The sequence below is a fragment of the Equus przewalskii genome, chromosome 9 (assembly GCF_037783145.1).
Source record: "Equus przewalskii isolate Varuska chromosome 9, EquPr2, whole genome shotgun sequence".
NCBI lineage: Eukaryota > Metazoa > Chordata > Mammalia > Perissodactyla > Equidae > Equus > Equus przewalskii.
Window position 1 is genome coordinate 66,864,020 of NC_091839.1, and position 26,921 is coordinate 66,890,940.

A 26,921-nucleotide genomic window follows, 5' to 3' on the forward strand; every position below is an offset into this window, starting at 1 on the left:
AATTATTTGTAAAAAATGAAAAAAAAAATCAGGATTTAGAAGAAATGGGAAAATTCGTTGTTACGGAACATAATGAAATCCTATTTTCAGACATTTCCGGAAAAAAATGGATTATAACCACAAAACTTTTTCTTGGTTTTTCCCTTGAAGTTCTTTGGTGATAAGCTAGAGAGGACCAGGCATCAAAGACAGCCACCCCTTCCTCCCATACAAATTTCCATAAGGACCTTATTTTGTTACAGAAAAAAAGTTGCTGTGGGGGGTAGACGATGTCCAATCATTTCTCCTCTTTTCAAGGTCACCCCAGTCATTCTTTTCCTCCCGCAGTCCTAATGTGGTGAGTCATAGTAGTCAAGAACACAGCCTAAAGTTTCAGAGGAGGCGCTGAATCCCAGCCCTAGACTCCTGAACTGTGACCTCAGAGGGTCCTGGACGCAGGTGGCGGCCCTTTGCTCAACATGGGGCTGTCACGAGGCAAAAACAAGATGACATGCTCAGCACAGTGACTGAGGCCTTTCCGAGGATTAGGGAGGACTAGCTACTTTTATTTTTTGAGGCTTTTCGTAAATTAAAAAGAAAAAAATAAAAGAAAATGCCAAAGAGGCATTTTTAACTTTCAGATTTTTAATCTTCATGGCAAGTCTAAATTTTAAGACTTTAAGATTGTGAAGCTGAGGACAAGCAGCTCTCTGGGGCCCTGGTACCAGGCCCTGGTTGTACAGTACCTCAGCGGTGGAAGCACTCATGTATCTATGCTGCATCGTATGATGAGAACATCATTTTACTGCACTCTGTTCTTGGGACTCTCAACCTTTAGGCATAGGGACCAGCTCAATTCTATGTAAATGATTACATTATTAGGGACCATAAGTGACTGGGATGTGCTAACAGCAGAGAACAGAAGGATAGACTGGAGCTCTAAACAAAGGAGGAAGGACACACCTGATGCCAAGCGACCATACTTTTTAGGGGGAGAAAGGTAAGAGAGCAGAGAGCAGTGTGAGGTAAATCCATCAGAAATCACCACTGTGAGGCTAGAAAAGCATCCTCTTATCTACTGGGTTAGATATCTACACAGTTGATCCACAGAGATTTCTGAGCAGATCTCAGGGAACAAGGCTGATAACAAGGCTGACCTGTTGAGTTTGGTCTGACCTTAAAGGTAGAACCAGATAAAATGGACATGTCAGAGTTTAGAAACAGGGATCAAGCCTGGGGGGCAGAAGAAGGAATGTGGAAGACAAATCCCTCTCTGAGAGCCAGAACATCCAGGTGGAAAAGGTCAGATTTAGAGGACTAGAGAAACATGTCTGTACAAAAAAAAGAAATCCCCATATAACAAGGCTTATCCACTACTGTGGACTGGCAAAGACAGTATACAATGTATACATACCTACATTTATAGACACTATATAATCTATATTTACCTACACATATATGAATGTATACGTATAACCCACAGTATGAGCTTTATCAGAACATTAATTATACATATTTAATTGGGAGGAATTTAATAAAGTTCTTTGTGACATTATTGAGAAAAAGAAAAAGAACCATCAGGTAGATGTTTTTCTGTCGGGTAGGTGCACAAGCGCTTGCACACCTGTGATGAATGGATGGTGGTAACCAGTGGAGGAGGTCTCTAACACAGCATGCTGGATCATGTACTTTCATATTTTGTTCGACATTATTATTCAGAAATTTAGTTAAGACATGGAAAGCAGGTTTACCAAGTGTATCAGCGAAAGAAGGCTGGGAAGGGAGGACTCTGTTAGAAGATAGGAGAACAGCTGACAAACACTTTACAAACCGCAAGCATGGGTGGAAACAAGTACAGAACAACAGAGACGTGTCAACGGTAGCTAATGGAGTGGTTAACGTCATGTGACCATAATTTCAACATATGCCAGGGGCTTTATAAATCTACAAGAAGAACAAGTTGGATCACAGGCTGCGGGAAGTAACCCTCAGAGGTGAAGTTCTTGAGTCACAGGGCTGTGCTGGAGACGCTAGAGCTGGAAACCATGTCATGAGGACAAGGTGGAGGGAAGTGACGGGTGAGGAAGGGAACAGGTGGCAGAATGAGCTGACTTCAGATAACTGAGCAGGTGAAAGGTAGAAGAGAGAGGGTGTTTTCCCCCCAGTATCCCCAGAGCACAGAACACTATAAATTTCTGGTTTCAAAAGAAATAACTTGCTAACACTTTCAGCCATTAAAATATGGAATGAATTACTTTATTAGTAGTATATTCTTTTTTGCTACAAAGTCCTTGAATTGATAAAGAATAGCCATCTGGCAAGATATGGAGAGGAGACTTTTCATTGAGTGGAAGGTGGACTAGGTGATTTTTAAGATCCCCTATGCATTAGCTTGGGTTCCCCTAAAAAGAGAGCATGTGATGAGGAATGGATGTAGGAAGTTTTCTGGGGAGGTGATATCAGGAAGTGAGCGAGTGAGGAGAGTGAAACAGGGAAGGAAGAAGAGCCACTGAAATATGTTGAGCTAATACAGCGGTGTGCAATGGGAGCTCCCTCCTGCTGGAAGTCCTCTGAGGAACTGTGTGGAACACATCTAGGAATTTTTCTTCAAAAAAGGAAGACTGGGATAGTTATCCATTAACTCCAAAACCTCATAGGTTGAAGGTTGCCCCTGGGGCCATTAACTCCCACACTTCCCAGCTCACAGCCAGCTGCCTGGGAAGAAGCTCTGAGTCAGGAAAGCTGGGAAGCAGTGGGCGCTTGTGGGATGCTGCCTGCCGGCATGTGAGGGCACTGCCCACTGCAGCTGTGGCTGAAACACGGGTGTGTGTGTGTGTGTACATGCTGAGTGGAGTGACACAAGGGAAAAAGAAGTGCTGCCACAGCTTCTAAGTCTATAATTTTTGTGCTCTAAAAAAGGCAAAGGCCCAGCACTCCTCCCTTCCCACTGTATTTCAAGTTCTAGCAGAAGTTAGTGTTGTGACACAGGGAAACAATTTCATATCAGATGTTACACTAAAAGTTGACAACAGATAAAAATCCTAACACATAACCAATCTTATTACTTCACAAACAAACAAATTCCCCTGAAGAACCAAGCAAATCAACACTTCCTGCCCACATGACCATAGAGACTGACTTATTTTTCCATTTTTGATCAATTTCTATCATACATTTTTCATATTTTAACATCTTTAAAATTGGCATGTCCTAATTTAATTGGTAGTGTTGTACTTTCTTAGTGGTATATAAAATAATGGTATTACTTATCAATTATGGTGTTTACACTTGATGAAATATGTTATTCCTGATATTTTCAATTTAAACTGATATTTGCAAGGTGAATATTAGCCTTAATTCCTTTGCTGGCCTATGGAGACTAAAAAATTCCCCATCACCAAAGCTTAGATGAACCTCAATTTTAATACATTTTTGAGAGAAAAAACCCATAAATTTAAAGAAACTGCAATTACCACTGACTAAACATAATTAGAAAACTTTGCAGAAAAAAAAAGAGGCCTAAAGAATTGCTATTATTCAAAATGACTGATGACTAGTGATAAGACACATACTAAATGAAGAGGGTAATAAGCAAGATTCATCAACGGCTTCCTAAGATATTAGTTAAATTTTACACAAAGGTAATATTCATTTTAGATTCCCTGAGAGAAGTTATTCCTAATGGACAGGTTTTAAAGACAGCTGACTTTCTAACAAAGAGTGCTAGAGAAGAAGGGAGTGTATTTAAAGTGTTTGCTTATTCTTATCTCCTGAATTTCCTCCCATTCCTTTCAGAAGAATAGCTCTTAAAATTAGACATTGTTGGATGCAGATTCTGGAGTGTGCCTCTGCTGGGTTCCAGCACACAAAGTGTTCAATAGATTCGTGTAGGAAAAGGAGACACCATATTCGCAGGAAGAGACCCAAGAGGTGACAAAGACAAAACAAGACACTGGACAGATGGAAAGCTTATAGACATTCAGAGAAACCTGACTAGTTCTTCTATAGGCTCTTTCTAAAAGCTAGATCTAAGCAGCTAATTTACTCCAAGTAAAAGCATATATCATCATTTCAGTGCCCAAAGACTAACAGAAAAAGCCACACAGTGGTTTCTTGAAACCGAGAATAGGCAGGAGTGACTCTCCCCAAGTAACCCTTTGTGGAGTTAAGTGATCACCATTTCTATAGCTGTGGGAACTTAATTTCATAATATGCCCTTCTAGATATTTCTTTCAATATCAAAGTAGGTATATTTATATCACTGTTAAACAAAGCAAAGTTGAAGCCAGGGATGTAGGGTGATTTCACTGAAAACACTCAGTCTTGAATGGAAAAGAGGCTGGTCAAAGCTTTAAAAATCATATGAAAGTTGATATGCTACATTTATAGCATCACTGGACATTTTTTCCTGAGTCATTTATCTCTAAGAAGCATAAGCAAGTTAGAACATCACCTCCACGGCTTCCCAGGCCCATTTCCTGTACTTCGGATCATGAGTCAGTCGCCACATGTACATGTAAGTCTCCACCACCTCTGGCCGGAGGATGTAGTATTTTTCATTTTGCCTTGTAGCAATGGCTTCAACACCGCCATCAAATCTGAAAGCTTCTGGTCCCAGTTTCACAACTAAAGGACATGCAATGGGTGACAAGTGTCATTGTCCTGAACAATGCTTAAATGAAACTAAAAAGTACTTCATAACATTCAAGAGAGATGCCAAAAACAATCACTTTAAGGAACAGTTACAAACGTCATATCATAAGCAATATTCAATACACTTTTAAAATTTAGTCCTCTGAAAGAGTCCATTTTAGAAAATGATACGATCCTTTTCTTTCATTTAACCACCATTTACTGAGCACCTTCCAGGCACGTACAAGGAACCACAAAAAACCTTATTAACTAGCTAGAAAAACCAGTGGTTGAGAATTCTAGGTCATTATGTCATGAAAGGTTATTTAATTTCTGTGCTTCAAACTCCTATGTTATGAGAAAGGAGCCAGACACAGTTTATTCCACAGAGATACTGGGAAGATTAATTGTGGTTTATAAAATACTAAGTTCCTTTTGCACAGGGACAGAGACTGTTGCCCAATGTTATTTACCTACCACAGGGTCAACAAATCAGACTGGCTTAACCTTTATAGCCTGGATTTTTATTTCTTGGCAAACTAAGGGTAAATATTTTTATGTAGAAAAAGCAGTGCCTCAATGTAAAAATAGAAATTCCTTTTAGATATTAATCATGATCTTCAGGTTTCATTAGCCACAGTGGATATTCTTTCGATGGCAGCAATGGCAAACTTCCTTACTGAATCAAATAAAAGCAGGTGGGAATAGATTGTAAGTGAGGAATGACAGGTACTCACAAGTGCGATTGTACGACTCATGACAGGTACGGGCAATTTCAGCCCCGAGTTGAAGGTAGTGCTGGGTCATGCCTGGGGGAGCATCGTCTGCCCCGAGCGCAAACATGCCTCCAGCAAAGCAGGTCAGGTGGCCCATCTTGTGTTCCAGGAGGCCCCCTTTCCACTCCGCGATGTATGTTAGTCCCGTACTAGACTTTCGGATCATGTGAGTCTCAATTGCCTGAAAGTAAGACTTATTTTCAACATTTTGCAATCTCTTCTCAAATTTATACTAAAAATACCCCCCGACATTATAAAAAGATAAAACATCACTCACAATTCGAGTTTGATGTTGCAAACCCAATTCAACCTAAAATTACATGTTATTGCCTTCTGTATTCTCCCTCTAGTCTATGCTTTATTAGTTTGGTGAGTTGGAAGTAATGCTGTTGGGCCAGCCTAGTTGTTGTTGCTTGGTTCCATGACCAAATGCGTGGAGTCCTCATACCCAAAAAGCTGTCCCCTTCTCAAAGACAGGCCACTGGTGTAGTGTAATAGTTGGCTTAGAGCATTTCCCTTTCCACAGAAGGAGAAATAACACTGTGGCCCTGCCCTGGATGAAGAATGGAACATATTTGTGTATAAAACCCAGGCTTGTGGTATTACCCTTCCTTTTACTCTTAGGCTTGGAGGGGTAGAAAACTGAGCGGGACAGAGGAGCTGTTCTCGAGTCAGGTTGCCCGGCTTCAAATTCCAGCTGCGATACTTGCTATCTGTGAACTTTGTGGGTTACTTGCTTGCTGTATCCCTAAATCTCAGTACCCTTATTTGGAAAATGGGAATAGTAGAATCTACTGAAATTCTCCGCAAAATTTTGTTTATAGTGCGGTCAGTACTGTGACTTGCACTTGATAAAGGTCATTTACCACAACATTCACTTTTCCATTGTGGTAACACTTGAGTTAAGTTCCCCCTAATAATTCTATTAAAAAGCACATTAGTATGCAATGAATAAATCCTTTTTAAAAAAAGAAAAAATGAATAAAGATCCATAAATTTGGGAGAAATGACAATGTTTACAAAAAATTATTTATAAAACACTTTTATTTCTTCCCCAGGACAGCTGATATTCTTTTAAATTAGATAGGGAAAATACAATAAGCCTTATATTTTAAAAAGCAAAAATGTAGTGCAAGTATTTGGAATTACTAATTTCCAATTACTGTAACCGGAAATGCTCTGCCCACCCCAGTTACTCCATAGAAGGAAAAGTGCTATGACTGTGTCTATACCTGTTACCTATTATCAAAAAAGAGGAGTTTTTTGGAAATATATTTGGGAATAGTAGACACAAACAAAACTTGTGATAGAGAAGAACGAATAAGAATGAATACACAGGCAGATAAAACCTTTCCTATCTTTATTAGAAATAAACAAATGAAACCAAGATGGTAAGAAATAAATGAACACACTACTGTGCTCATTAACTGTGGTTAAGCTAATTTTATTGATGGTCTAGTTATTACATGAATATTTCATTCTTATTTAATGCAACTGAACATCTTAGCTATTTACACTTCTCATAGCACAAATTGCAATAAAGTCCTTCAAGCAGATACTTGATCATCACCCAAGAAATTATTCTTTCTACACGGCAAGAGTAATAGCTTTTAAGCATGGATTAGGGAAACATTATTACCCTGTTATGGATCCTGAATAAAGTACTATATTATTTTTGGCATGATTCTGACCAAGTTGCTACCTCTCAAAATAAACTACAACAAAGTTCCAAGACATTTAAAGCAATATTTGTGTGGCAGTGGGAAAATGTAAATAAATATAAATGAAGAAAAAATAGTCTTTAGTGGCTCTAAAAAACAGGTGCCAAGCCTATGGAGAAGTGATTAGGAAAAAAGAGTATTCCTTATTTTGTGATTTCATCCTTCTATATTTGAAAAAAATTAGTTTGATGAAGCCTTTGAATCCTAAATGTTTAATACATCACTTGCCCAGATACCATTCACTCCAATGGACCTCTGGCAGGGAGAGCATCCACCACTGTGGATTCTCACTGTGGTTTCCAGATAAGGCCATACTAGCCAGTTGAAAGCTCAAAGTATTTTGTTACTAAAACAACCAAAGAAAACATACCACTCTGGGATTAAACATTTTCCAAAATCCACTTGAAGCTAAAACTGATGATCTGTATCTCCAGGAACTCAACTGTCCAGAACAATAATGAAGGGATCTTCTCCTCAGTAACAATGATCTTTTAAATTACAGCTCAGCAGAAAGACACTTTGCTCCATAAGACATGGCTGCTTCTCAAAATCAGAAGCTTAATTGTTCTAGCTTTGCTTTCTAAGTTAAAGACACATAATGGATTGAAAGTGGTTTTTGTTTTTTTTTTTTTTACTATAAAGAGAAATAGGAAACATTCTGACTTTATTTGTTCTTAATGGATTTTCCTGTCAATGGTTTGTCTAAATACAATATGTTAAAGCTGTGTGAGTATAGTTCTAGAAACTGGGGGAAACTATTTCAAAGAATATTTTAAAGTTCCCTTTCCTGGAGGATCAAGATCTCAGGGGGCCACTTTAAGATCAGAATAATAAACTATCCAGCAGGATAGTAATTAAAAAATGACATAATGGGGGGCTGGTCCCGTGGCCGAGTGGTTAAGTTCGCGCACTTTGCTGCAGGCGGCACAGTGTTTCGTTGGTTCGAATCCTGGGTGCGGACATGGCACTGCTCATCAAACCACACTGAGGCAGCGTCCCACATGTCACAACTAGAAGGACCCACAATGAAGAATATACAACCATGTACTGGGGGGCTTTGGGGAGAAAAAGGAAAAAAATAAAATTAAAAAAAAAAATGACATAATGGAAACCATACTCTATGGATGAGAACTCCCTAGGTTAAAACCTGAAACCTCATAGAAGTGAAGAAAAACCTGGAAGAGGCCATGTGAACCATATCCTAGTCTGCCTTTGACATTCATCACGTGCTTTAATAAAGTCTGTGCTAAATGAAGGCCAATGTTCTAACTAAGGTGTTCTGGTTCTTCTATGTGAAATAGTCAAGAGTTGCATCTGCTCTACTTAGTGAAGCTCCCTATTGCCCAGGGGAGGGAATCAATATAATATTCAATCTGGGCAACCAGAGCAGAGCGAGTTGCATGTATACTTAAATAAATAAATCAGCCTATGTCAAAATCACCCAGACCTCCTGTCAGGGAGACCAATTTTAGAATACTGGCTATATCACCGAGATTACAAATTTCCATTTTTTTCCCCCTATGAATTACTATTCTCGATTATAAAAAATTTCCAAATGGCCAATGAAAAGATCAATTTTCTGATGATTTAGCCATAATTTTACAACATTATTTGAGACGCCTTGATAATAATTAATACTTAAAAAATATATGTTACCATACAAAATACTTATCAACCACAAAAGTACTTGATTCTGGTAAAACATTTTGTTCCTGAAAAGTGGGGAACATGTCCATGTATTTTATATAAAATAATTTCACTTTATTTGCTGTCAAACTGTATTTCATTTTTGACTGAGGCTTAATCGGAGGTGCTTCCGTTTACTTTTCCACTGACTACCTTCTGTAGACTTTGCTAAGTAGTTTCTAACTTTTCTTATTAACTTAATGCCTAGAAAGAAACATTTAAATGTAATATGGAAATTCTTATTCACAAATAAATCCATAGGGGTGAGGTAAAAAGGGACAGGTGTTAACACAAATTTTAGTTGGAATTTTGGTTGCGCACTCACCGTCTCTGAGGTTTAGTTCCCTTATCTGTAAAACTGGGTGAATAATACATAAACTATTGTGAGGAAACAAACACTTTCTTTAAAGTATCTACTAACACACTGCTTAGTACACAGCAGGCAATTCAACAAATTTTTGCTCCTTCTCATTCTTCTTCCATTATAAAGGGTCTTTTAAAACTATTAATAATCTTACCTTAAATATTAGTTCAGTTAGTTCAGAATTTTATAGGTGAATTTCCTTAGAGTACTGTCCACATATCTCTGGAGATAAGTTTACTTCAAATGGAGGTAGACTGGGATTGTCTGTAATCTTGGGCAATTTTTTTTTTTTAACCAAAGAGGAACATGTTTATTTCACTTAAATTCTTAAAAATATTTTTTTGGGGGGCTGGCCCCGTGGCCGAGCGGTTAAGTTCGCACACTCCGCTGCAGGCGGCCCAGTGTTTCGTTGGTTTGAATCCTGGGCGCGGACATGACACTGCTCATCAAACCACGCTGAGGCAGCGTCTCACATGCCACAGTTAGAAGGACCCACAACGAAGAATATACAACTATGTACCGGGGGGCTTTGGGGAGAAAAAGGAAAAAATAAAAAAATCTTAAAAAATATTTTTTTGGCAGTTGTCACATAAAAGGTCCTAATGTAAAAAAATTTCATTAAAAAGAAAAGCATGAAAAAACAGACCCAAAATGTTAAGATTTTATTTACAAAGCTTCTTTGTTGTACAGAAAGTAAAAATGCTGTTACAATCTCGGTGTAACTGGTAGCCACAGACGGCTGACTCGCCAATCACAGCTATCCATGCCACAGCAAGAGTCTGACACGAAAACCTAACAACGCTTATAATTTTGTTGGGGTGAAGTCCTCAATCTTGGTGGTGGATTTCCAAGAGGGACTAAACAGAGGGAGGCGGAATGTCACAGGAACTATTCTTTGGCTCTTTGGGTGGGTGGGTGTCCTGGGGTTTGTATCACAGCTACCTTTTTAAAATTATTATTAAACAGCTACCAAATCCATGAGCAGTCCAACCCATACTGAACAGTTCTCTTTTCTGCAGGTTATTTGGGGTCTTAATCATCTTCTCCTTCATCATCTGTTTCTCTCTTCCTCTTTTCACCTTTCCCGCTTTCTTCCTCCTCTTCATCCTCATCCTCATCCTCTTCATCTTCATCAACTTCTCCATCATGTCCAAACTCTTCCTCCTCACCATCCTCATCCTCTTCGTCCTCCTCTTCTTCGTCCACACCGTCCACCTCGGCATCCGAGTCGGGGGCTTCCAGATCCTCTCGGTCATAGCCATCCAGGTAGGTCAGCTGGGGCAGGAGCTTGAAGACACTCTCTCGGTAGTCATTCAGGTTCGTAACCTCACCGTTAAACAGATCCAGGCTTTTCAGACAGTCCAACTTTTTCAGAGGTTCCAAGGTGCCGATGCCTCTCAGTTTATTTCCACTTAAGTTTAGATGTGTGAGATTTGGAAGTTTTTCTGCTAACACGTCCAGACCTCCAAAGATTCTATTGTCACTGAGCTCAAGCTTTTTCAATTTAGGTAGTTTGGGGAGATTTGAAACTGAAAATCAAGCCTACATTTATTAGACTGAGGAACTCTTTCACAAATTCAGCTGTTAAGCCCTCAATTTTCCCATCGTTTGATTTGCAATTGTCCAGGACAAGTTCTCGAACCGCGGCCGGGGTTCGGTTCCGCAGCTCCAGGTGGATCCTCCTCTTCATGTCCATGTTCCCGTCTTCCCCACTCTTCAGACTTAACTTTCCGCGGCGGGGGCGGAGCGGGGCAGAGGCTGTCCGGCCTGCGCGGCGTGGGAGGGAAAGGGGGCCGGAGCGCGGCGCTCGCCTCACTACCGCCACCCCCGGCCGCGGCCCCGCACTGCGCTTAAATCGGCGACGCGGCGCAGCCGGCTGCTCGGCTCCACTCGGCCCCGCCAATCTTGGGCAATTTTAACTTAGTCAATTTTCAGAATACAAATTCAGGATTTTCTTCCCCCGCAATTTTAATTGTGCTTCTAAGCAGGGAACTCATACTTACTGAAGAAAAACATCCCTTTTTCAGATATGTGAATCTTCACTGAGGTTTGAACCATGTAAAAAATGTTTAACTGCCCTTAGAACTAAATACATCCGGTCTGATCATTACTATTATAATTATACTAACAGCTTTGAACTCTACCCAAGTGGAAATATTTTGGAACCCACTCATGGAGTATTCCATTTTTTCATTAAAGCTTGATTAATATGCAAGTTATAGGTTAGAGTTGAGCGGCAAAGATGATTTAAATACTGGGTTTACCTGAACAGCCTCAAAATACATCTTCTTAGCTTCTAGATCTTTCTTGCCAGACATTAACCATGACTTTAGCAAATATTCATAAAAGCTGTCTCCAAGTCCTCCAACTGAGACATGATCTGCAAAGGGAGGGAAATGAATTTGAGAGTGATTCAGCCTTTAATTCAGATAATGCAGCAAAATCACATTAGCAACAGGGATGCACAACCCCACATCGAATGCAACTCACGTTACATTTAAATGCCAACAAATCTCTTGTTTTCAGAAAGATATTCTGAAACGAGCAGATGTGCTGTTAACTCATGTGATATACTCTAAATAACTGCCACGGTAGTTTTGTAAACATGAAGATAAAAAATACATAATCACCCCTAATTCCAAAAATCTGGTTCTCTAGCAAAAATACCAAATTAAAATGTTTCATGGTATATATTCAAATAAATTTTTAATTGCTTTAGCTCTCAATAATATAAACTATGTCAAAGCTACGACTATTAGCAAATCTTAAAAAAAGGGGGTTTGCAACAAAACAAGAAGCTCCCCAGCTTCTTGTGGCTTACTATTGTTATTATTACTATTTGGTAAGTTATTTAGTGTTATCAATCCGAAGGATCAAAATCCTTTGAGGAGAGGCAGTATGAAGGATAGAGCAGAAGTTTTTCTTCCTAATACTCCATTTCTACAATCTTCCTCCATTGCCAGTTTTTAAATATTACCTACAATCTTGCAACTTGTAGGGTACATATTCTCATGAAAAGTGTGAAAACTGAGGCTTAGAGAGGCTAAATGAGATGACAGCACTGGAAATGCCATCTGACTCTACAGCCCACACAGGGTCTCGCACGTGGATCTGCTTGCTCTCCCCCGTGAAACACTATATGTATTCTTCCGCCCACTGCTTGAATTCATCCTTTTATTTTTCAAGCACATTTACCTACAAAAACAGATTCATAATCTATTTGAAATATCCTTCCTAGAACTCATAGAGAACTTAAACATTCATAAGATACCCTTACTTTGAAAAATTGCATTTGAAGTTTCATAACTAAAAACCCAATTTTATGTCTATTTAAAAAAAATCAAACCTTTATTTGTTGACTTAGTTATGCAAAAGTCAGTCTGTATTTATACAGCTATCAAGACAATTTTCTCCTGACACCTACCCAACACCTCCACTTGGAGGGCTACGTGGAGACCTAAAAGTGAACAGGTTAAAAGTGAATTGTCTCTTCCTCCTCAACTTTATCTTTGGCTCTGGTCCCTGTCTCACCAAGTGGTACCACCATCCTCTCAACTGCACAAGTGAGACATCAGGTAATCACTCTTGACTTCTTCTCTCTCACTCTCACATCCAGTGAATTACCCAGCTACTGCTTTTACTTCCTAAGGATCTCTTGAATGCATCCACCCCTCCCCATCCTCACCAATACGATCCTGGCCCAAGCTACCCCTATCTCCTGCCTTCTAGTCTGCAATGGCCAATTATTTGGTCTCCTGCACTCTGATAGCATGTGGCAATTTAAATATAAATTAATTAAAATAAAATTAAGAAATTCAGTTCCCCAGACATACTAGTGCTCAACAGCTACATGTGGTCCTTGGCTACTGTACTGACCAGGAAGAGAAAGCACATTTCCGTCATCACAGAAAGTTATAATGGCAGTGCCACTTCAATCTGTTCCCCACATTAATGTCAGAGTACTTTGAACATGTGAATCGGATCACCCCTTCCTTGAAGCCTTCAATGGGGAAGACTCAAATCCCGGGTCTTTGGAGACCTGGGAGGCCCTGCATGATCTCAATCTCTATATCATCAGGCCTGCTCCACTTGCTCTCTGCCCTCTTGCTATTTGGCCCTTCTTTTGCTTCCTCATAGCCATCAGGGGTCAGCCCCATGGCTGAGTGGTTAAGTTTGCACGCTCCCTTCAGTGGCCCAGGGTATCGCTGGTTCAAATCCTGGGCGCAGACATGGCACCACTCATTAAGCCACACTGAGGCAGTGTCCCACATACCACAACTAGAAGGACCCACAACTAAAAATACACAACTATGTACCAGGGGGCTTTGGGGAGAAAAGGAAAAAATAAAATCTTTAAAAAAAAAAAAGCCATCAGGCTCCTTCCCACCTGCGGATTCTATAGGCATTGCTCTCTCTGCCTGAAGTGCAGTCCCTGACTCCTTTCCCCCACATTTAGTGATTCTCACTCATACTTCACATCTGGGATCAAATGTTGCTTCCCCCAAAGAAGCCTTCCCTGACAGCCCACTGGGTTCCCTCGTTACACGCTTTTTGATAGCATGCGTCTACCATACTTGCAATTTCATAAAATGGAGGAATTTTTTTCTGTCTCCTTCTTGAGATTATGATCCAGCAGGACAGAGACCAGACCTATTAAGTTTTCCAGTCCACATCCGCCCCTAGAAAGTATCCTGAACATCCTAGATACTCAGTAAACAACTGATGAACAAAGCAAAATTCTAAGTCAGTCTTAATAAGGATTACTTATTCAAGCCAGAAGGGCTATATTTTTAGGTAGCTAAATATGTTATTTTCTCATTGCAAAAAGTCCAGAATTATAGTTTTAAATTTAATGTAAAATTAGTGTTTTTAAAATTGGAAGGCTGATTCTTAAAATAGCAGTGTTTGAAGTGACCTTTACAGTTTCCTAAATGAATCGCTACAGAAACCTCTGACATTTACAAACTAAACAGACTAAGTACCATCTCATCAATAACAAGCCCTGTTGTTACAAACATGATTGCAGGAGACAAAGGCAAGTGATGCATGGTAAAGCAAGTCACCGTCTGGTAACTGTCGAAATAACAAGGACTAAATGAAGTAATAGAAAACGATGGCAGGGATCCAGACATGTCCTTCAGAGTTAAAGCAATGAGAGTTGAAAACCAACAGTCAGAAGCAGCTTCATTTTCTTCCCCCTTGGGTTATGATTCTCAAATGGATGGAAGAAGCAAGTTTGGGCATTTGGTGATTTTTAAAAAAGGAAAAAGGGTTAAATAATAATACATTTGTTTTAGTTAATTTTGGTTAAGTGCTGGTTAATTTTCTGGTTTTTATTTCCTGCCTGTAAAATTTTCATACTGGGAAAGAATCAAAATAAAGGAACACAGAGGAGAAAGAAGAGAAAGTCTTTTTGATAATTTAGCATATCACTCACTAAGCTTCCTTCATGTCTGGATGACTATTTGTGTTGGCAACAGAGTCCTGTGTAAATATCTTAGTGGATGTGGGAGAGAACATATCTGATTTTATCAGCAGGAAAGGACTGCCTACTTCTAGAAAGAATGTATATGATATTTTTATTCCTGAATGGCTTAAAGGTAATATATAGTCACTGAAATATTAATGTTCTTCTCTAAAGGGGGCAATTTATTCTTTTCTTCCCAATAGGAATGGGTTCCATAAAAGGATTCCTAATACTTAGAAAGAGAAAAAAGCAAAACAAACAGCAAAAGAATCAAGACAAAAACGAACACTCAATATCTTCATTTTTTAATACTTTGTAGACTTCATCTGAACTTCTCTCCACAAAGCAATCCCCTAATGATGCTAGTAACACTATATCTATCTTAATGTTGTTATGTTAATCAAAGAAGGGAGACAGTTGTTTTGTCTATAGACACAGAGCCCCACATCTGGCCTCTACAGTCACAAGATATTATCAGCGAGCAGGGCTGGATGCTGCCTCTCAGCCACAATTGAGCAGCAGGGACAAACTGCTCAAAGAGAACAAATAGAACCATTTTTAAAAGCAGAGGCAGAAAGATAGTGAGACTGGACACAGAGTGCATGAGTATTCACTAAATTCAAGTAAGTAAACTTTTACTAGGTGCAAGATACCACGTGTTGGGTTAACAAATATGACTAAGACAAAGTCACTGCCCTCAAAAGTTTTGGATTCCTAGGAAGGTGGGTATGTATATGAATCATTAGGAAATGGATTGTGATAGGAAAGTACCCAAGTGTTGGGATACGGGAGGAAAGGGGGTGAGTAGAGGAGGAGCGGGAGCTAACAAATTCCAACGAGGGTCTTGAAGAAGAAGCCCTCTAGAAGAAATGGTGAGGGGCTGGGCCTTGGTGGGGCTGGAAGAGTTGTAAAGAGGTTGAGGAAACAGCACAAGTCAAGACCTGGATAAGGCCAAGCAGGCCTTGATTAAAGAATGAAAAAATAAGTGTGTCTTCCTTGACGCTGGAACATATGATGGGGGTGGCGCAGGAGGGACAGGAGACTCATCAACCCTATTTGTTTTTCCATCAGGAAATTGGCCATAAGCAATCCAAAGATAAAGGTCTCTTTGTACCAAGAAACATGGCCAAATGCATGGGATATGGTGACCCAGAAGGTGAAGCTGGGCTGTTCCAGCACAACTGACTCCTTTTATCCCTCTTCATAGTGACTGCTAAATCCCAAATCACAGGAAGAAAACAGTAAACAATAGAGACTTTTCTTCAACTTTTGAAATCTTTTGTGAGGAGGAGAACTCTAAAAATGCTTGTCCTTTCAGAGAATCAGATCTAGTCATCTTGTACTTAGAAAGCTACTTGAGTTGTGTTTTATCCCAAATACTCTAGTGGCCCTCAAACTTTTTAGTCTCAGCACAACTTTATATTCTTAAAAATGAATCAGCACCCTGAAGAACTTGTTTATGTAATATCTTTCCGTATTTACCATTTTGTAAATTAAAACAGAATTTAAAATATTTTCTTAATTTGTTTAAAATAACAATATACCCATTATGTTAACATACAGTTTTTTTCATAAGAATACTTTGTATTTTATGAAACAACAACATTTAGCGAGAAGACTGACACTATTTTACATTTTAATGTTACTGTACTAGGAGACAACTGGATTTTCACATCTGCTCTACATTCAATCTTTTAGTATACGTTTTTCTGGCTGAAACACATGAAGAAAATTCAGCCTCACACATTTATAGCTGGAAAAGGAGAGGGTATTTTAATAGTCCTTTCAGATAATTGTGAATATTTTTCTTTGGTACTACAAAACTTGACAAGTGGTTTTCTAAAGGTTAAAGTTTTTTAACAGTTAGTTGCAATGTGTAATTAGAAACCACATCAATGAACTTTTGTACCGTTACATGAAAATCCATTGGGCTACCTGGCACTTTGAATGGGTCTTTTTCTCACATATGGTTTTGTAACAGCATGCACTGGTCATTTGGAAAATATTGGTTCACTAAATTATGCAGCTCTTCCAGCTGTTGACACATTTCATTATACAGTATCCAAAACCCCACATTTGTTAACATTATCACCAATCTCAGCCAAAACGTCTTAAAGTGTTGGTTAAAGGCAATCAGTTCATGGCGGCATATACACGTTTTCCAAAGTTCTAATTTTTTTTAAGAAGCTCAAATCTTATCATTGGCACAGATACTGTCAGTTTTCTTTGAAGTGACAGGCACATTTATGTGACCATGTCTACCAATTATGCAAGCCTGAATAACCAGTTTGTCTTTGGTTGTTCTTCCAAGTAAAAATGGTGACCCATGAAGCAATAAGTGGCTAGTTCAGCTTACAGCTCAAACGATGACACAAGAGCTTGTCTTTGAGGCAACCACTATTTTTCATTATGCAGCAGAAGTGCTTTAAGCATTCTTTCCGTTTAATCATACAGAATATTACAAAGATGTGTACTCAATGGTTGAGATTTACCAGAATCAATATATATATATTTTGCTTCCTTAAGAACATTCATAAGTGAAACAGACATCTTTTTATTTGTTGTTGTTATCTGCAGGGAAGAATACAACATTAGTACTATCTGGGGCCTCCACTGTGGTTCTCTCTATGGCTTCAGCAGTTTTACCCACTACTGCTTTTGCAACATAAGTGCAAACGTCAACACAGTGAAAAAGGGAGGAGGTTTTGATATTATTACAAAAATAGCTTTGACCTTGTAGATCCCATGAAAGGTCTCAGGGATGTCTGGTGATCTGCAGACCACACTTAGCCTAAGCGGCACCCTTTATTACGGTCTTACTGTCTCAAGAGCTAGGCCTTCCATAGCCATTACTAACGCACAGACATAGATTTTAGCATATTTTTTTCTACTAAATTATTCTTTAAGAAAAGTCCCTCTAAAGTAACAGTGAGGCATAATCATCTAAAATTTTTTTAAATGTAAAGAAAAAACTCAAATTAGAGTAGAATTTTAAGGGATCGCTAATACTCTCAGCACAGCAAGGCATCTCACTTAGTATTCTTCATTTGCTCTCAGTTGCTGCTTAATCTACCACTGTTTTTCCAAATCAGCTTGAGACCATTTCTGTCAACGACTCTGAATCTTTATATGGCTGGTCAAAGTCCCTAAGGATCTGAAGTGAGGGCTTCTGGCATAATACTTTCTTTTACTCTAAAGGTTACTCTACTGGCAAGAAACCTTTATCTGCTGGCTTAAAATTAAGTAGGGAAAGTACTGTTTGTTCTTGCAATTTCCCACCCTTATAGATTCAGTCTCCTCTCTCATCTTGGAGCCAAGCAAAGAGATAATGTTATGAAGTAAGATGATCTGTGCAAAACCCTGAAAGCCATTAGCACAAAGGAAAAATTTTCCCTTCTATCCACATGACCAGCTGGTTAGAGGCTAACATCCGCACCCCACCCTCACCAGATCTTCCCTCTGGGGTTAACAGCTTTAAATGCGCTTATATGTCAGCGTGCTTACAGTATGCATGAATAATAAACAATCTATATCCCTGGCAACATTTACAGTCTGTCTGTCCACAGAAGCCTGTTTATTAAAGGAACCACACCCCCTTTTCCCTTTTCTAAACATTCCTCAAGATTTGTGCTTTTTTGCGCTCCTTCTCTCTGTTACTAGAACAGTACTGGGTACCAAAAAGAGCTAAAACAATGCTAATCTTTTGACTTACATTGACCCCACTGTCCACTACTGGGATTCAGATAGTTAGGATAGAGGCCTTGTGGTTTTTCCAGGTTGTTCAGTACTGTTCGAATATTCGTTACCTATAACAGAAAATGAAAGGTTACTGTGAAAATCTGAAAAACAATTTTGGTGCCAATCTTCTGTCTTTCTTCATTATATTTTTCCACGTTAGAAAAAAAAGGTTGATTTCAGTGATGTAGAATTAGAGCAAAGATGGTTGCCACCAGCTTACAAAAATGATAGCAGTAAGTGAATGCAACCATACTGATCTACCACATGCCAGACACCATCCAAGGAACTAGGGATATATCAGTGGATAAACGAAGTCAGTACCCTTTTGGAATTTGCATTATAGTGGGATGAGACAGATAATAAAGAAATAAGTATAACATGTCAGGGGGTAATAAATGCTATGAAAAAAATACGAGAGGGTAATGGGACAGAGAGTGATGTGAGGTGGTGAGGCTGTACTGTGTTGGCCAGGGTCATCTGGGGAGGCTGAGGGGAGAGTCTTTGAGCAGGAACTTAAAGGAGCAAAGGAGAAAGCCATGTAGAAAACTGGAGGAACAACCTGGGCAGAGGGGGCTGCAAGTACAAACGCCCCGAGGAAAGAATGGGTTTATAAGACTACTGAGGCTGGAGGTGAGGAAGCAAAGGGAGAATGTCCGAGAACAAAGAGAACAAGCCTGGGCCCACAACACACAGACCTCACAGGCCATCATGAGGGCTTATTTTATTCTGAGTGTCATGGGAAGCCATTGAAGACTTGTGTGTTTACAGGTTTGGTGTGACTGGGGGCAAGAGAGGGTGTGGTGGTCAGGTGGCTACCGCAGAGATGATGGATCCTTGGACCATAATGACAGCAGAGGTACAGGATAGAGCCAAAGGATTTTTTGATGGATTGGACCAGAGGTTTACCAAGAAGACTAAGATGACCTCAAGATTTTTTGTCTGAGCCACTGGGTAAATTGAGGTGCCATTTCCCAAGATAGTGAGGACTGGAGTAGAAGCAGGTCTGGGGGTTGAGTCTAAGGCATTTTAAGTAGGAGTTGTCCTGCAGACCTCTTAGTGGAAACATTGAATAGATAGTTGGATATAGAGTCTGGTGCTCAGTGGACAGGTTGGGACTGGAATTATAAATTTGAAGTCCACAGCATAGAGATAGTATGTAAACCCATGAGACTGGATGAAACAGAGCAGAGACGGAGCATAAGAAGAGAGGCCCCGGTTTGAGTCCTGGGGCTTTCCAGTATTTAGAGGTTGGGCCCATGAGGAGGATCCAACAAAAGAGATTGAGAAGGAGCATCCAGTGAGGAAGGGCAAACCAGGGGAGTATTGTGTGCCTGCAGCCAAGCGCAGAGAGTGTCTCATGGAGAAGGAAGTAACCATGTGCATCCGATGCTGAGAGGGTAAGGAAGATGAAAGGTGAGAATGATCACTGGATCTGGCAATGTGGTGCTCACTGCTAACCGTGACAGATGTGGTAGGGAGAAAAGTGGGACTGGAAAGTGTTCAAGAGAATGTGAGACAAGAAGAGAAGATAACAAGGATATCTCTTCCAAGGAGTTTTGCTGTAAAGGGGAGCTGAGAAATGGGGTGAAAGCTAAGGGCAGAGTGGTAGGGTGAATGAATTTATCCAAATATCTATGAGTTTGTTTCTTGAAAATTAGAAATAGATTCAATTGCTACCTCACATTTGTATAACACTTCGAGTTAAAAAAGTCTTTCACATACTTGGTTCATAAAGTCCACACAACACTATATATTTTTAGATAAGGAAAAAAATTCAGGGAGTTAAAGTGACTTGCTTGAGGTAGAGAGAAGCAGACATGTATGCCAGGCTCCTTCACACTGAGTCAGCACGGGGCCATGAAGAGACCAGGGGTTTGCAGTCTGATTAAATGAAATGGTGCATATAACAAAACTTCATCAAGAGCCATGTCAAATTACACTTGGTTGTTGTTTTCCACATCCAATATTACTAAATCTCCCCAGAGAGGAAATTGCTTCTCACAAGTACTGCTTTGCAATGCAAGGCATTTTGGAGAATCTCACCTTTTCAGCAAAGACGGGGTTTCCTGATAAGTGGCTCAAATGTATAAACTCCAAATGCAGAGTTCCGAATTCTGCCAAAATACTGCTGCCTCCTGAGGCCCAGGGCCAGTTCCTTCCAATCCCACTAAAGAAGAGAAGAGATTGAAGAGTTATGGGTCAGACTAATTCTGGGTGTTTTTTTTGCAGCTCTAAATAGCAGAATGAAAGAGACAGCTTTTGAATAATGGCATCTCAGTGAATAGTCCACTCTGGATATTTCTAAATACCCAGCACTGTGGTCTTTGACTGGCTCCTGATTTCAGGCTTTGACTCCTATCTCCAAATTGAAAATTAGTGTTGACTTAAGTCAGAAAGACGTTGCTTTGTACTCGCTGTTGATGAACAGACAAATATTTTGGAAGGTACAGACCAGACCATATAGAGATACACACCCATTCCAAGTAGAATATAAAACCAAATTAGACCAAAACACTCCCACCATGCCCCAAATCCCACTCAAAGCCCTTTAACGTTTTAATTAATTTCAACCTGAGTTTCCACGAACTGTTATAGATATTCACATTATGTACAAAATCTTTCTTGGATATAAGATAAATTTCAAAGATTCATTAGGTATATACTTGCTCGACTCCTCTCCAAACCCTTTATCCAATTACTAGACTTCCTTTCTTATGTTTCTCTTGACACTATTTTACGTATTTTCTAAGTATATTTTCTAAGGCACTCACTCATTCCATGACCTATTTAATCTATGCTCAAGAACTTCCAAAAACTATGTAATTCAAATATGAAAGGGGTCAAAGGCAGGAGCTTCAGAAATTATTGCCTCATGGCTCCACTTGGAGAAATGCTTCTTAAAAAGAGTTATTCCTAAAAACACTCACACACACACACACACACACAGAAATACACATAAAGTGGCTCTTGAGACATGGTCATATTCTTGGGTACAGTTATTTCTGGGAAGCCACATAAAACATCAAGATGTATGTGATAATTCAGATGAAGAATAAAGTCAATGAGTCTCCCGACCAATAAATTCCCTTGCATAAAGCCAAAAACCCTCATTTTGGTTTTAGTTCAGAGGCACATCTACTGCACGCGTATTTGCCAGGGACTATGCATGGCACTGGGTTACAAGGATGGTTATGACGAATAAATTGTGCTTTTCTCAAAGACATTATAGGGTAATGGGTCTAGTGGAATGAAAGAATAAATAGTTCCAACTGAATATGGTAAATGTCAGGAAAAATGGGTGATGAGTTCTCTCAGCAACTAGAGCCAGGACAGGCAATCCGACACGACGGGGATCAGAACAGATTCTTTCAAGAAGAAGGGTCCTGAGTTGATTCTTGAAGGATGACTAAGAATTAGTGAGGGAAGAATGGTGGAAGGGAGAATGTGGACATGGAGAGAGTGCACAGCAGAAGGTCTAGCCAGAAACTGGAGGCGGCTCCGGATACCGGTGAGTGGATGGACCGGAAGGTGGCAGGAGAGAAAGCATAAGATGAAGTTGAGGCCAGATCTCGGAGGCTTGTGGATGTTTGATTTTCCTCTCTTTCCAAGTTGGATTCTATTTAAATACTGCCTTGGTGTCCTCCAGATTTCCTACCCCCTGATATCATCTACAACTCTGAGTAAACCCTTCCAGTTCTGTCATTGCTTCTGCTGCAGGGCTGCTGAAGAAAAGGAAATTAGTGAGGATGCCTGATATTTGACATTCTAGGCTGCCTTCACACTTACTTCATTTCTTTTAAGAGCAAAATCTAGATTTTGTTCCAAAACATAGATTTACAGTAAATCTAATAAAAAGTAAGACTAAGATTGGAAAATCACCTATTCCTTTATTGTAGAAAATGCCTTATATTTATTAAGTTCTGGGAACGTGAGTCAGTTTTTATTTTCCTGGTGTTGGCTTAGATTAAAGGAATATTCAATCATCCAAATAGGATGAACACCTACTTTCAAATTTTAACATATGGCAAATGCACACAGTAATTGGTTATTAATTTGTTGTCATGACATATTATTTTTTTTATTCCAACCATTTCATCACTGACCAAAGTCAACAAACCTATTAAACAAAACTACAAATTTCTATGTTCTAGAGAAACTATTAAAAACAAAGCCACAATATCAGGGTAAGAAGGAATGAGGACTTCATCTTGGAGAAGGAAGAGGACAGTATGCTGGGGACTCCGGCCGTTTCCAGATCCTCAGGGACGGGTTCTTTTCATTTCAGGATATTAGAGGGTGTGGTGGCACTAAAAAGCACTAAAATTCAAATTGCTTTTGTATCCAGGCATTTGTTCCCTGCTATTAATGTAGTTAATCAAGAGAAAACTAGAGACATACCGAAAAAAAATTCAGTACGTTAAAAAAATTAAGATTTAAAAAGGGTTATATACATATTCTCTCTTTCTACTTCTTTGCACACATTCATATTAGAAGGCAAACAGTGCTCTTTTCTATCACTGTTTAATTATATAGGGAGCAAGAACATTCAAAGCACTAGCAAAGTATAAGTCATACTGGGTTTAGAATAGATGGTATTTTATAGGAAAGAATGGCTTTGGTTACCATCTTTTCAACCTGAAGAATTCATTTATTTCAGTAAAATTATAAGATTAACAGTTGTGCTGGCTCTTATATATAAGTCAGGGAAGGGTTTCAAGAAATCGTAGAGGACATCATTATATCTAGATATTAAATAAGGCCACTCACTTTTTCTTGGGCAAAGCTGCAAAGACCTGGAGACTGGCGGGGGGAGAACACGGGGCACACACTATGGGCCAAAACTGCTAAAATACATGCACGTTGGGGAAACAGCTGCCTACATGCACAGCAAATGTGCAGTGAGTCAGAACTAAGTTCTGGTCACTCATAGAATGACTTCTAAGATCTGTTTTTTCTCTAAATTCTACAAGTCCACTGAGGAGTCTATTTATCTGTATGACTCTAACTTCTAAAATGATACATATGGACAGTGGGCACTTGACACCAACATGGTCGGTTTATGATAAAGGGAAATGAGTCCAGAGAGAGCTCAGCTCCCTTGGTCTGGGGGTTAGGGTGCCCAGGGCCTCCCATGATACCAAAGGCTCTAAGCTTTCTAGAACTCTGGGGTCAGAATAAATCTCATCTGAGGGAGCAGAGGATTGAAAATGTCTTTAACTTCAGCTCCCTTATCACAGTATTTTAAAGGCTGTCGTAGTGTTCTTTAACTTTATTTTACAAACACTAATAATATTTTAGAAAAATATTTTAAAGATAACAGTTTGTGTTCAGAAACTATTAGTTCCATAAGGCAGGCATGAAAGGGAAGAATATTTAAATATCCCCAATTTTGTTATAATGACTGCATTTTGAGTCAAAATGATGAGTCAGCATATGGAAATGTATACACAAAAAGGCAATTAACATGATTTGGGGAGCTGCCAAGCGTTTGGTTCAAAGAATCCTAGAACAGAACTTCAAACTTTGCTATCACTCTCATTTCATTTATTTCTGTTCCCTCCAATCCCCAGTTCTCCCATTTTAAATTGGAGTATTATTTAATATATGTTTCAATTTTTAATGAAAGTAAATTCTCAGTAGTCTACAAAGGAAATAATTCTTTGAAAATAAAACCTTACAACAAAAAATAACTGATTTTGGCAATCGCAATTAGAAACATGTCTTTAAAAAAATCGAGTTGCTATGATTCTTTTGAAAATGTGGAATACTATGTTGTTGCTTTAGAGACTATAATTTGAATGTAGTTTATTACCAGTGATAATATGCTTCCTCGTCCTACTGTACTCAAAAGCAAGAAGGTATAATTATTTACTGACCTCATAGCTCTAATAAGCAACGTGCATTATATATTTTTCCTTCTCCCTCCTGGGAATGGTTAATAGTGCCAGAGAAAGGAGCTACAGTACTAATGATGCTATTCTACTCACGTTTGAATCCCACAGGAGAGCTGCTAACTCTTCTCCTGGAGCTTGTAATGAATCAAGCAGCTGCAGGGTTATTCTGGATTGATGGTATAGCCCTTCAAAATAATCTTAAATCGAGCTACTGAAAGTTATGTGTTATAGTGATTGCTCGGATATAATTTGGATCATTAACAAATACATTTGACTACTTTGTATAATCAAATGCAACAACTAAAGAATTTACAGAACTGAAACAATTCTAAAAAACCACCAGATTTCATTAGCTATGACTTTCAGTTTACTCTTCCTTGCTGCTTGCTATTCTAGGCAAAATGGGAAATGAGCCAATAAAGACTTATCTAGAGGATTCTTGCCTGAATAATTTCTGATTAGCTGATCAGTAAACAAACTCCCTTCATGTTCATAGTCCAGAATATAGGTTACGCCTTGGGGTTCTGGAGTTAATAAGTTTTGGAAGAAAAAAATTCCCCACATTCTATGTATTATGGTAAAGCCTTACTTCTGTATGCAAATAGAGAGACACACAGGGATATTTAATTCAACAAAGCAGATAATCCAATATTATTCCTTTCGGATTTTAGCACAAATTAGGAAAGAATAATTAGAAAGTTCGTGAATGATTGTTTCATTTAACTGTATTCCCAAAACTAACTGATTGTGAGATTAAGCAATTTCCGCTTTACTTATTTCAAATGTCTCCTTCCTAAAATGGTTTGCACAGTGCCAGTGTTTCAAGTCCATAGTCTAAGACCTCACTAAGAGTTGGACTAACAATTCCAGGGACTGGCATTCTAAGACGCATCAAGATTCTACTGTAGCTCATTCATAGAAAACTTGACTGGGAGGACGACCTCCCTGAGTGCTTTCCCACAGGGAAAGGTGGCTAACACAGGGTAGCCATTTGACTGAATTAATTCGTAATCCATAGCTTACTCCTTCTGAACAGCGGCATGTGGGTTAAATCTGCAAAGAATTTCCACACTCAAAGCTTTTAACCAAGGGTCAAAATAATGTTTTAAAATTAGCCATATCTTGCTGCCTCTTATGGGTGATTATTTCATATAGAATTGAAATGGAATACTTATTATTTTAGTTTATCCTTACCCTCAATACTACTGTCCTTGTATTTTACTATCTAGGATTGGAGGAGAGGCTGGGGTTCCAAAGTCTCAGATGGTGAGAAACCCTCCCTAATTCCATAAATAACCTGCTTCTGAGGCCCGAAGAGACCAACCTTCTGCTTTCCAGCCGTCCTTTGGGTAAGATCTCCTTGCTAACACTATCGACAGACCGCAAATTAGTGGAATGTAGCTTCTGTCCAGTTATTGGGCAAATTGGGATATCCTATCATTAGGTTTTGGGAGCACCATGCCAAAAAGGCTAGCAGTACTGATGAGAAAGCATTTCAGTGCTTTTAGGAGGTGTGGGCATACATGCACATTTACTTTACTGTACTTAAAAAAAAAAAAGAAATCATATTGTACACATTTTAAATATACATTACTTTTTTTCATGGACATTTCCCATGCCAATCAATGTACATCATCACTGTGGTTGAGAGCATAGTATCTGATTAATGGACATATTCTAATTTACTTAAACATGCTCCTACTGATGGACATTGAAGCTTACTTATTTTTTATGTTTTTGCCACCAGAAACAATTTAGTGGTATATCGAGTTCTTTTTTAAAGCCAACTTATTTTCATACAAAAATGTCTACATGGATTCCAGCTGGAAGATGTTAGTTTAATTGTCTAAACTGATAATGAGGATGGATCTGGGAATGGGTATCGGAGGCATAAATGTCCACTGTTTGCAGAGTTATTTCTCTTTGCAGCCTGGGCTTATTATATCCCACCACATTTGGTAGCCTCTAGAACTCTTGGGATATTTCAAATCCATCTGTTGTAAATCATCACATCAAGTTCTTTAAAACTGAGGAAGGGGGAGCTACAGACAAGCATTTATAACCAGACACTTTACTAATGAACTTCAGGAGGGAACACAAGCATAGTATATTCCATCTTCAGAAATGGTAATTCACAAATACTAGTTTGCCAGACATCCTCTTCTTTTGATTTTTAGATGTAATTGTTCCATTACTATAAGAGTTTAACACATATCATCATCCTGAGACATTACTTAAGATCCAAGGCTACAGTGAAATTTGGCTATGTTTACTTATCTCTGCCTTTCACTGTATGGGTCTATGGATCATCTATGGATCAAGACAAAAGAAATCAGTACTGACCCCAGTTTTTAATTCTCCAAATTCTGTTCTACAGCCTCTTTCTGTAATCAGAATGGCCATAATTGCTCAGTTCTACTAGATTTTTAAGATCTTCAAGGACAGAGACCCTGCTTTATGCACCTGTGTAACCCCAAAGTCTAGGGCAGTGCCAAGAAACAGAGGTGCTCAATGCATGCTTCACTTAATAAAATTAGGAAACAACAATGAAAGGGTTGTGTCATTAGTTCCCATTCCAACTTATATCTAAATAATATAATCCCATATTGAGTGTCACCATAAATGCCCTCTTAGAGCCAATTTAAGAAAAACATCCTCTCTAGG

General features: G+C 39.0%; 1 protein-coding gene and 1 pseudogene across 4 annotated transcripts in view; both read right to left on the minus strand.

Annotated features, from left to right (window-relative positions):
- MAN1A1 (mannosidase alpha class 1A member 1) overlaps positions 1-26,921 on the minus strand; it is a 162,613-nt gene that overhangs the window by 5,108 nt on the left and 130,584 nt on the right. For all 4 annotated transcript variants that reach the window (XM_008527151.2, XM_008527153.2, XM_008527152.2 and 1 more), the window contains exons 7-11: positions 20,407-20,530; positions 18,338-18,431; positions 11,423-11,538; positions 5,349-5,568; positions 4,433-4,605 (exon numbers count right to left, since the gene is read on the minus strand). In XM_008527151.2, coding sequence (XP_008525373.2) covers positions 4,433-4,605; positions 5,349-5,568; positions 11,423-11,538; positions 18,338-18,431; positions 20,407-20,530 — 727 coding nt within the window. The remainder of the gene's footprint in view (positions 1-4,432; positions 4,606-5,348; positions 5,569-11,422; positions 11,539-18,337; positions 18,432-20,406; positions 20,531-26,921) is intronic.
- LOC103555529 (acidic leucine-rich nuclear phosphoprotein 32 family member B pseudogene) lies at positions 9,439-10,927 on the minus strand (annotated as a pseudogene).